The sequence below is a fragment of the Peromyscus leucopus genome, chromosome 14 (genome assembly GCF_004664715.2).
Source record: "Peromyscus leucopus breed LL Stock chromosome 14, UCI_PerLeu_2.1, whole genome shotgun sequence".
NCBI lineage: Eukaryota > Metazoa > Chordata > Mammalia > Rodentia > Cricetidae > Peromyscus > Peromyscus leucopus.
The window spans coordinates 88,930,246-88,942,711 of record NC_051075.1 but is presented as its reverse complement, the minus strand read 5'-3'; the positions used below and the strand labels follow the sequence as shown (position 1 = coordinate 88,942,711).

Below are 12,466 nucleotides of genomic sequence, written 5' to 3'. Positions count from 1 at the left end.
CTACATATTTCTCTTTTATTTTACTATTTTTATTAGTTTTTTTAAGTTAACATATAAGGTAATGGATTTTTGTATTTTGAGACAAGGTCTATGTAGCTAAGGCTGGTCTTAAACTTACTATGTAGCTAAGGCCAACCTTGAATTCCTAATATTCCTGCTTCTACCTCATAGTTGCTAAAATTCCTGGTATGTGCTATGGATTTCACTTGATCCTTCTTTCTTACATACTTTGTTCTTGTTTATCCCCTTCTCCATCCTTTCCACTGTTCCCCGCCCTTCTCCTGTGATCATCCTCCATATCCCACAGCCACAGTTCTGCCTTCATGTCACATCTATTCCATTACCTTTTCTTTCTTCCCAATTGAGAGCTCTTTTTCCCTCTTATGTTCCCTTCTCTAGTTTCATGACCTATATTCATATCTGCATAGAAACACATACACACACACACACACACACACACACACACACACACACACACACACACACTCTGAAATCTAGGATCTACAGATGAGGGAAGACATGAAGTATTTGTCTTTCTCTGTTTGGCTTATTTCACTTCACATAATGATTTCCAGTTGTATCAGTTTTCCTACAGATGTCATGATTTCATGACATTTTATTTTTTACTGTAGCTGGATAAAATTTCATTGTATATGTAAGTACCACATTTTCTTTATCCATTTATCTGTTGATGAACATTGAGACTGGCTTCACTTCTTAGTTATTATGAATAGTACAGCAGTAAGCATGGATGTGCTGGTAGTTCTGTGGTAGGACTTAGAGGCCTTTGTGTGTATCTTCTCAGGTTTACTATAGTGAATTACCACACATCCCTCTGGAAATGGTACTGACCTCTTAGAAAAGACTGATAATACCATTTGCTGAGAGCTAGTCATAGAGCCTGGGCAAAGAAATATGCTTTGTTGATGATGACGGCATCTGTTCAAAAGTGTTGTCAGTTAAGGAGATATTTTTTCATGTGATTTCAGGTGGAGTACCAGTGTGAAGGCTTTCTTGAAAAGAATAAAGACACCGTTTTTGAAGAACAAATTAAAGTCCTTAAGTCAAGCAAGGTAACCATGGATAGACATACTCTTTTCAGGATATAGTCTGTAAAATGTAAATTGCTTTAGCATTAGTCTTTTAATACTAATAATGATTTTCCTAACACGATTTTTTATCAAAAGTTTTTAATTTATCAAATATATAGTACTTGCTTAATATATGTCTGGTCCTATACAGAGTACCTTTCAAATGTTGACATATCTGATTCTTACAGTGGTGTGGTATTACATTACTCTCATCTACAGATGAGGAGCTGAGGTGTAGGGACTTAGGACTGGTAAGTTCCCAAGTTAGGTTAAACTCGGGCTGTCTTGCTTAGAGCCTGCTCCTGACCACTCCACCATGTGGTCTTCCAGCTCTAAATCGTTGTCTCCACAGTGGCTCTACCCTCCCCTGTGCCTTTGTGAGAAACGCAGACAAGAGGGTTTTTCTGCTCTGTTGTTTTGAAGGGATTTCTTAGAAACATGCCTGTTGCACTCCATCTAAGTGGAGATTGACTCTAGGTCATCATGGGTGTGATTTCAGATGTGACCCAAAGTGTTTGAATTATTTTTTCAGAAGAACAAATACTAGAACCACTGCTTTCCACTAGGAGAAAGAATATTCCAGATGGCAAAGAAGTATGACTAATTAAGTTGGTCTGTACCACCACCTGTTGGCCTTTACCTGGACTGGATGGGAGAGGGGCACACAGTCAGCCCAAGGGAGCACACTAGGAAGTCAGTTCCTTGATGCTGCAAGTAATCACTTAAAAAGTAAAAATATTCATGTGAACCTTATAGATCACTGATTGGCACTCTTGTTTTTCTGGCTTATTTCAAGAGAATCCTCTTAACATCTGTGATATAGTATATAGATAAGAGGATTCTCATTTTTAAAATAACAACTTTTTATATTCAATTATGTTAATAATATAAAAATTACATAAAGGCCAAATCCTAGTTTTAACCCTTAGAGATGAGTCAAATGTTTATAGAAAAATCAGTTTTTTTAACCTTAACAAGCATTGAGTGTTAGTACTTTTTTAACATATAGGATTGATGTGCAAGGCCAACTTTTTTTACAGTGACAATCATAAAGTGTGATTCACAGGTCTTTATCACTTTAATCTATCATGTAGGCATGATATTCTGTTGTTAATACTTTGTCAAAATAATTTAGCTCAAACAAAGCACAGGTTCTCATTCTAGACGTACCATAATCAGCTCTGTCTTTATTCTTAATTTCCTGTTTGGCTACTGGGTCCTTAATCATAAGGTATTTGAAGAGTGTATTTGAAGAGTCATTGGGAAAGCCAGTCTGTGAACTATTGTTGCAGTTGAAGTAGGGATAGGTTTTGATTTGCATAAGTTGGAAGGCCTTTCTTGTTCCCAGTTTTTGCAGCAGTTCAACCAAGAGACCTGAACTTTATCATCTCTCTGAACTTGGTATAAAACAGGTGTAATGCAGTACTAGTTTCTTCTTTTGGAAGGGCCAGTTTGCTGATGTTTATGCTTTGTGTTTTGAACTGAAGCTTTGGTGATAATAACAATGTAAAATCCATTTGTGTCTGTTTTAGGTTTGTTTTGCTTAAAATGTGAATTGGAGATAGCCAGGTAGAAATGTCATATGGGAAGTGAGGTAGCCAGGTAGGAATGTCATATGGGAAGTGAGGTAGCCAGGTAGGAGTGTCTGTCATATGGGAAGTGAGGTAGCCAGGTAGGAGTGTCATATGGGAAGTGAGGTAGCCAGGTAGGAGTGTCATATGGGAAGTGAGGTAGCCAGGAAGGAGTGTCATATGGGAAGTGAGGTAGCCAGGTAGGAGTGTCTGTCATATGGGAAGTGAGGAATAAAGGCAAGTCAAAGGGAAAGGCAGAGCAGTGGTAGAAATGCTGTGGGCTTCAGAACTCAGTGCTTTTTAAAGCATGAGACTGAGAGAGCATGTAGATAAAAACTACTGAAGCTGAAGCCAGATATTCCAATTAACAGAGGCAGCCGGAAGAGGCACCAGAACAAGATTCAAGAAAAATAGCCTTTGAAGAATACATTGTAGAAAAGTTCCTGGTGCAGTAATTCAAAGTATACGTTCCACGCACGCACAAGCATGCACACAGGGACACATCTGCTCAAGTGTATGCGTATGTGTGCGGAGGCAGGAGGACAGTCTCAGGCTGTCCTTAGGAACACTGTCTACTTCTTTTGAGACGCAGTCTTTCATTGATTGGGAGCTCGGCAGTAAACATAGAGTGAGTGACCAGTGAACCCCAGGGGCCCTCCCGTCTTCTCTTCCCTATTAGGATTACAGGCATGTGCCACCTTGCCCAACTTTTTATGTGGCCGGTGGAGCTCAAACTCAGCAAGACAAACACTTTACCAGTTCTGTCATCCACCAGCTTTGTTTGATTTTACTATTGTGTTCTTATTAAGACAGGATGTCGTTTAGGCTGGCCTCAGACTATGTAGATGGGCAGCTGAGGCTGACTTTGAACTCTGAACCGCCTCCATTTCCCACCTAATTCCTAAGACTACAGACACATGTGCCACCACACCAAATTTCTTAACCAGGTTTTGCTCTATAACCCAGGTCATCATGAAACTCATAATGCTTTTGCCTTCTCAAGTACTGGGGTTGTAAGTGTGTCACACCATGCCTGGCAGTGCACTTTCTTCAAAAAGGGAAAGTTATACAGGGAATTTTAGTTGAGAATTTCTATTAGAAGTAGTCCTACCCTCAAGTGTGTGTGTGTGTGTGTGTGTGTGTGTGTGTGTGTGTGTGTGTGTGTGTATTCTGAACTCTGATAACGAATCTGTTACCTGGTGGATAGTGTAGATGCCAAGTTAAATTGTAGCACCTACTGGTGAACATGGCATGGTAGCCTAGTTCTATTAAACCTTTCACAGGGAAGAGATAACAGTGAGGTTTTGGCAGCTGCTAATGTGGAGCCAGCAATTTATTGAGAATGAAGCATAGCTAAGAATTTGTAGTACATGGCTATCACAGAATCATCCCACTTTTTTTTTTCTTTTTCTCTTTTTCTGAGACAGGATTTCTCTGTATAGACCTGGCTATCTCAGAACTCGCTCTGTAGACCAGGCTGGCTCCGAACCCACAGAGATCCACCTGTCTCTGCCTCTTAAGTGCTGGGATTAAAGGTGTGCGCCACCACCACTCAGCTGAGTTTTTATATAGAGCTTCTAGGAACTAATTTTTCTTCTTTGTAATGTGGGTTTAGTTTTGTCTTACAAGAAAACTTTTCTTTACTTCTGTATAGCCAACCATGCTAGACTACATTAATTATTCTGTAAAACAGGGAGTATTTGTGTTTGTTTAATAGGCTGGCATTAGGTTAGACTCACCATGGATAACTTCTTTAACTACCCTGATGGTTTTTCTGAGTGTTTACTTTTCTTTCCTTTTTGTGGTACTGAGGATTTAGTCTGTGACCTTATACTTGCCAAAGAAGCACTCTGCTACTTAACTGTATCCCAGCCCCAAACATTTATAGAATATGAAATCACATGACTTTATTTTTATAACTTTGTTTTTCTCATAGGAAAATTTTTTTCCTAAATTGTAACATAAATCTTAAAGGATCTTATTAATAAAAAACACGGGAGCCAGGTATTGGGGTGAATGCTGAAATATCAGAGAAGCAGAACAAGTCACAGCTACTCACCTTGCCAACTCCTCAGCTGATCCTGTTTCCTCAAATAGGAAGCCTCTGTGTCCTCATCCGAATGGGTCTCAGCTGAACTGCTGCTCAAAAGGCTAAAAGCTTAACCAGGCTAGTTCCTGGTCCTCACACCTTATATACCTTTCTGCCATCACTTCCTGAGATTAAAGGCGTGAGTCACCATGCCTGGCAGTTTCCAGTGTGGCTTTGAACTCACAGAGATTCAGATGGATCTCTGCCTCTGGAATGCTAGGATTAAAGGCGTCTGCTACCTCTGCCTATCCTCTATTTTAATATTATAGCTGTTTTGTTCTCTGACCCCCAGATAAGTTTATTGGGGCGCACAATATATCAACTACACTAAATAATCTGAGATTAGTATATAATTGGTGTTTACAAGTGTGACTTGACTTGCACAAATGATTACTTTTATTTATATGGAATATAACAGTGTTAGAAAGGTGTGTTCATATAGCAGGATGTTGCTGCAGACTAGTTTTAGGTCTTATTTGTTTCAGAAATTTTCATCCAACTACATTGTCTAGTATCCACTCACTTATATAGTGAGTGCCTTTAATCTCAGCACTTGAGAGGCAGAGGAAGGCAGATTTCTGAGGTTGAGATCAGCCTGATCTACAGAGCTAGTTCCTGTGGTGACATAGTGAAACCCCATCTTAAAAACATATAGTTATGGTAATTGCACTAAAGTTTTAAATTTCTTGAAGTCAAATATAAATATACACAGGATAATAGCTGGGTTTTCTCCTTTTTTATACAATCCAAATTATTTCCTTAAAATTATTAATTCATCATTAACTTTTACATTTCAATATTGAAAGCTTGTTCATAGTGCCTGCCTGCTGAGATTCTCAGGTGTTTTGAGTTAGTACTTACAGCTTCAGATGCATGCAGACCTAGTCTAGTCCTTTGCTTCTGCTGCATAAAACCTCTTGTAGACCTGAGATAATAAACTCAGTCTCTTGATAAATATTTTTCTCATAAAATAATTATAGTTCAAAACCAGTTGTATGTTTAACTGATATTTTCTTTGGATTAGTTAGATCTTCAGGTCTGTATTTAGTACTTTGAGTTTGTTTCACCCCAAATATTGTTGTAGAATTTTATTTTATTTTTCCACCATATATTTGTGACATTTATATGTCCTTTCTCTTATATTTTTGGGCTCCTAAAACAGGACTTATTTCTGTGGGTCTTACTATAGCTATCTACAAGAATAAGTGTTTATCATCTATAATGGGGCGTCTACAAAGGCTTACTTTCCATTTGGAGCTTAGGGTATGTGTTTTTGTTGTTTTGATTTAGTTTTTTGAGATGGTGTCTCATTTGGCCTTGAAGTCACTTCTTAGCTGAGTCTGGCCTGGAACTCATGATCTTTCTCTCTCTGTCTCCCAAGTGCTGGGATTTTAGCTGTGTTGCCTCCACACTTGGTTCTAGAATACAATTTTCTTTACTATTTCTGACTTACAGTTTAAGATGCTACCAGAACTCTTTCAAGATGACGAGAAGGCCATCAGTCCCACCTCCGCCACCTCTTCAGGGCGCACGCCTCTCACTCGAGTTCCTGTAAAGCCCACCAAGGGCCGACCTGGCCAGACGGCCAAAGAGCACAAGAAAACAGTGGGACACCAGGTGAGTTCAGGAGCTGCCGCTGCCAGGTTCTTCCCTTCAGCTCCAGCAAAGGGCCGACGCGGGTCCACAGCTCCAGTCTTAACTGTGTCCTCAGTGATGTTTCCTTTCTGTCTGTCCTTCCGTCTGTTCTCGGCTCCTTTCTTATCTAATAGTAAGAAATCTGCAGCTTATCTTTGTATTACATAGCACAGTTCATGCCTTATATGATTAAAATATGATTTGCCCTAGTAGCAAAATTATAAGTCACATACAATGGAGCTCACAACAGGAAGCTACAGAGAAAGGGGTAGAATAAAGGTACATGCATATTTAGCAGAATGAACATGTAGAGTTTAGGCAAATGTAAATGAAAGCCCTAGAACTCTTGTTTAGTAACTGTGCCCTCCCATGAAGATGGCTTTAAATTCATTGTTTAAAAAAATCACCTCCATTTATGTCAAAGAAGGAACACTTTTAAATTGTCTTTGGCCTCTAACAAAACTTGAATTTTTTTTAACCCTTTCTCATGCAGTTTCGGAACTCTCTTCACCTGCTTATGGAAACCCTTAATGCCACGACTCCTCACTACGTACGCTGCATTAAGCCTAATGATTTCAAGTTTCCATTCACGTAAGTCAAACCAAAATGAGGAGAAAGACTTCTACGGAAAAATCTTCGTGTCTTGTAGAGGGAATCAACTACTTGATAAAATTTTTAGGTTTTGTTTCCTTTTGGGAACATGAAAACAAATTAGCAATTAACTCTCTAAGGATTTGAAATTTTGAGCCCAACCAGTTATTTCTGATTCTGTTTTGACTTTATCTCTGTTGGAGATCTTTCTAGGCTTTTTGTTAATTTGGACATTAAAAACAGAGCTAGCTGGGCTAAGACTTTTTGGCCAAGGCTTACCTGCTGCTTTTTTTTTTTTTTTTTTTTTTTTTTAATCTGTTGGAGCCAGAGAATGTATCAAAAATCTCATCCTACTTCCCACACCAAGTCAGAGGTGAAAGTGAATCTTTCTGGAGATGATTTCAAAAATATAAATATTTTTCTAACTTTAATAATATTTTTGGTTGTGAGCCTAGCCTTTAACAGCTGAGCCATCATAGCCAGGCCATGGTGGTACACACCTTTAATCCCAGCACTCAGGAGGCAGAGGCAGGCGGATCTCTGTGAGTTTGAGGCTAGCCTGGTCTACAGAGTGAGTTCCAGGAAAGGTGCAAAGCTACACAGAGAAACCCTGTCTCAAAAAACAAACAAAAACAGGAATAATATACATTCTTGTGATGGTTTTCAGGAAGATAAGTGGAGAGATAAGTAGTGGAAATTGGCACATAATGGACTAGTTAGATTGCCCTCTTTCCCCGTGTGTGTGTGTGTGCGGGGGGGGGGGGGGGGGGGGGGGGGGGGGGGGGGGGCACAGGGGGAGACTGAGGCTAACAAGATGGGGTCTCATGCTGTAACTGCTATTTCATCTCCACTCTTACTAGCACTGATTGTTCCTAGATGAATATTTAATCTACATATTGATTGAGTGGCTGCAGAGTATCTGATGATATAGATGGTCCATAATCTATTTAAATCATTTAAGTTGTTACAGCAGTCCTTTTTTAGAAAATATGTTTTAATAAATTACAGTTACATCACCTTGCTCCCTTCAGTCTCTCCCAGTTACCCTTCCTTAAACCCCTCTTATTTCTCATAACAATTTCTGTCAAGTATGTTTTGCCAAAGGTTTCTGTACCTCATTAGGATACACAGTTCTAGAAGAATCTGTGGGCCAAAGATCAAGTGTATGATTTGATCACTATGCACATGTATTGAAATACCACATTTTACCCCATAAATAACCACAAATACCGGGCCAAATAAGAATTTTTGAATATATTTTGTTAAAGACCAACCATGAGGCTATACAGATAGCTCAGCTGTTAAGAGCACTGCCCTTCCAAGGTACCTAGGTTTGACTCCCAGCACCCACATGACAGTTCACAACCATCTGTCATTCCAATTTTAAGTCATTTGACATCCTCTTCTAGCCTCTGAGCACCAGATACTCAAGGGTTATACAGATATACATTCAGGCTTATATATATATAGATATAGATATATATATATAGATATATATAGATATAGATAGATAGATATAGATATAGATATATAGATTAAAAAAATTAAAAGACCAGCCATATAGACTCAAGGTTGTACCCCTACTTTACAGTGTATCAGTGAATATCCGGATGGTCTTGCTGGCCTCCTCTGCAGATTCTGCCTCTGATTTGAGGGTAGTCCTGGAAGTCTGCCATCCTCATCATCATCAAGAGCCTCTCTCTGGAGGAAGTGGGGAGCAGGAAGAGGTTTCCACCTTCACTGTGAACTTGTTCTAGCAAGCCCCATCTCCTAGCAGCACTCCAGGGCCTGAGAAGACAGCACAGGACGGGCTTGGGTAGATACTCAGAGCTTAGTCATGAAACCAACAGACAGTCATCTGGCCAGAAGAGGAACTTTTGGCTGCTTCATTTAGTGTCCTTTTAATGTTAACATGCCTTTTTTTTTTTTAGTGTATTAGTTCATTTTCTATTTGACAAGACAAAAATGTCATGACCAACTTATAAGAGATGAATTTGGAGTTCACAGTTGCAGAGGTTTAGAGTCCATGCCCATCATAGCAGAAGCATGGCAGCAGACAGGCAGGCGTGGTGCTGAACCCATGCTGAGAGCACAAGGCAGAGAGACAGAGAGAGCTAGCTGGGAATGGCAGGGGCTGGGAATGGCAGTGACACCTTCTCCAACAAGGCCACACCTCCTAATCCTTCCTAAGCATTTCCACCAACTGGGGACCAAGTATTCAAATGTATGAGCCTATGTGGGCCATTCTCATTCAAACCACGATGCTTAGGATGAAATAAATGTGAGATGTAATAAAATAGATATATTTTCATTGCTGTGACTACTATAAGTATTCTGTATGTGCACAGTAAGCAGCTTGTAGAAAAACAAAAGTTGTTGCTTTTTTGTTGTTGTTGTTCTGAGACAGGGTTTCTTTGTGAATAGGCTGTCTTAAAACTTACTCTGTAGACCAGGCTGTCCTCAAACTCATAGAGATCCGCCTGCTTCTAAAAAGTTGCTCTTTTAAATAACTGAATGGGACATGTTTAATATGTCTTTTCGTCAATCTTTATCCTAGGGGAGGTCTATGTACTGAGCTAATGAAATCTGAGCATTTTTAGTCAGGCTAAGCCATGATTGCACACTCATTACAGGATGGGCAAAGAGAGAGAATTCTGTCTTCTTTCTTTCTAGTATGCTCAGTGAACTTCCTTAGGATACTATAGTGTGTGAACTGGAGGAGCTCTCTACAGCTCTATTTTTATTGCTACATGTCTCTTCCCTACTGTTTCATGGAGGTTTTCATTTTGATCACTGTTCTAGCTTTTGAATGCTTTCTTTTCTATTTTATGTATGTGGCTCCTGACAAAAGAATCTTACCTTGGACAGCCTGGGTCTTGTGGGCTAACAGCTTTTGTTTTTCCATGCAGATTTGATGAGAAAAGGGCAGTGCAGCAACTAAGAGCATGTGGTGTCCTGGAGACCATCCGAATCAGTGCAGCGGGTTTTCCCTCACGGTGAGCCCACGGTCTGCAGATATAAGGGAGCTCTGGGGGAGCAGTGTTGCTTGAATCTTTAAGCTGTTGTGGGCTTCTGTTCTAGGTGGACTTATCAAGAGTTTTTCAGCCGGTATCGGGTCCTAATGAAGCAAAAGGATGTGCTGGGAGATAGAAAGCAAACGTGCAAGAATGTATTAGAGAAACTGATATTGGTGAGAATGATTTTCACTTAATGTTTCTGAGAGGTATTAGCCCAAGACCTTGTGGTTCTGAGCTGTAAAAGCTCTGCATACTTATGTGTTAAATACCATGCCCCACGTTATTTGGGGTTGGTTAAGCAGGAAAACACCTGACCTAGAGGTCAAGTGAGACTCACTGTGTTTAGTGTGCTAGCAGTAATGTGGGTACTGACAGCCAACACCAGGAAACTGTTTTAAAAATGGCTGGGCTCAGACTTGGGGTTCATTTTAGATAGTTTGATCATTGTCAACAAAATTAAGGGGAAAAGTCCATTTTTATTTCAAAGACAAGTAATGCACTTTAAAGATGAGCATGCAGATGATTATGTCTACATTAAATATTGAGTGAGGACTGGAGATAAGGCTCAGTAGAAGAGTGCATGCTGGACTCCAGAGGACTTGAATCCGTTTTCTAGGACCTGTGTAGGATAGCCCACAACCACCTGTTACACTAGCTCCTGAGGGAGCCAACATCTCTGGCATTCTTGGATACTTAAATTTACATGCACAGAGACACATACGCATGCATATAACTAAAAATCTTAAAATAAAAAAATGACAAAAAAAATGCAGAGGAAGTAGGACAGATATCAAAAGAAGGCAAAATCATATCCAATCATGAGAAGGAAGAATACTTTCATGAGGAGTGGGATTTGAGTCAGGCCCTGAAGAAGGGGTATGTTTAGATAAAATGGAAATAAGCTATAAAAAAAAAAGTAGAAAATACAGAATGTGCTAAAGTGGTTGGAGAAGCACTTATGAGCTCCTGCTGCTGTTGCAGAAAACTGTGTTCAGTTCCCAGCACTCACATTGGGTGGCGTGCAACTGCAACTCCAGCTCCAGGAGATCCAATGCCCTCTTCTGACTTAGGTGAATACTCGTACACACATGGCATACACTCATATAGACGCATTAAAAAATTAAGTCTTTAGAGATAGAAAGAGAGCTCTGAAGTTAAAAGCACCCGCTGTTTTTGCAGAGGACCTAGATTTGGTTCCCAGCACCCACATGGCAGCTCACAACCATTCTTCAAGTTCCAAGGATCCAGCACCTTCTTTTGGACTCTACAGACACTAGTCTTGCACATAGTGCACATTATGTACGTGCAAGCAAAACACTGACACACATACAAATTTTTGGGAAAGGAAACAGTAAGGTGGCCTTTGACAGGGTAAGAGTTGTGTATCAGATAATAGAGAAATTATTAGAATAGATGGATAATTACATATCTGTCTAAGAAGTTCTCAGATTATTGTGTGTAGTCACCTGGAGGGCTTGCTAGACACAGATTGCTGGCCTCTACCTCTAGAATTTCTGATTCAGTAGGTCTGGGATGGCCCAATAATTGAACACCATTTCCCCCCACACTTTATTTATTTATTTGTTTATTTATTTATTTATTTTCTGTGCTTGTGATAGAACCCAGGGCTTTGCATATGCTAGGTAAATGTTTTACCACTGAACTAAATCCCTTATAATTTGCATTTTTAACAGTTCCCCGGGCCCCCACAGTACACATAGAAAATCTCTAATCTGAGTCTTCATGAGTTTGAGATCATGATAAGGTTGTTTAAAAATTAATTTTACTTGTGCCTCACTATGAAGTAGTTAGTCATAATTACTAACTATTAATTAAATGTAATTCTTCTTTGATGATTTTTCCCCTTTGAGAGAATTACAGATCCCATCTGTAACTAAGGATCCCATCCTTCTCTAAGGATGTAATGCTTTTTAAGATCTAGTGGGGTTTTTGTTTTTGTTTTTTGAGTTTGGCCCAATTCCTTTCGAATTTGGGTTCAGATGGGAATATGGAACAGAAAGCTGAGACAGTCATGCACCTGCCTCCTCACCCAGACCACTCCAGGCCTGGATCCAATGGAGGCAGAGGGAGTAGCTGAGGTAAGATGGGACAGTGAGAGAGCACCTAGCTAGGGTTCCTGTGCAAAAGCTATTAAATGATTTTAGACTTTTCAGATATATGTTACAGTTTCTGATTTTTTAACTTTATGTTTAAAGGAATATGTGCTTACAGCAAAAACTGAGTTTATTTTTGCTTAGAATTTCTGACACAGTAGTGATTAGTATATGTAAATTCCATTGTTCTTTTTATATGAAAATGGTTAATGATTTGCATGCTTACATCTGAGGTGAATCACCCTAAATCACATGAATATCTCTATCTACTCTATAGCTCTGCGTATGCACAAAAGTCAATGCAATATAAATAATTGTATTTCTTATGAAAAAATTGGCAATCTGTAAAAGATTTTAA

General features: G+C 39.5%; 1 protein-coding gene across 6 annotated transcripts in view; it reads left to right on the top strand.

Moving 5' to 3' along the window:
* Window positions 1-12,466, top strand: part of Myo5a (myosin VA) — a 155,787-nt gene that overhangs the window by 83,394 nt on the left and 59,927 nt on the right. For all 6 annotated transcript variants that reach the window (XM_037210948.1, XM_037210949.1, XM_028865129.2 and 3 more), the window contains exons 14-18: window positions 990-1,073; window positions 6,207-6,368; window positions 6,880-6,977; window positions 9,887-9,973; window positions 10,059-10,167. In XM_037210948.1, the coding sequence (XP_037066843.1) occupies window positions 990-1,073; window positions 6,207-6,368; window positions 6,880-6,977; window positions 9,887-9,973; window positions 10,059-10,167 (540 nt within the window). The remainder of the gene's footprint in view (window positions 1-989; window positions 1,074-6,206; window positions 6,369-6,879; window positions 6,978-9,886; window positions 9,974-10,058; window positions 10,168-12,466) is intronic.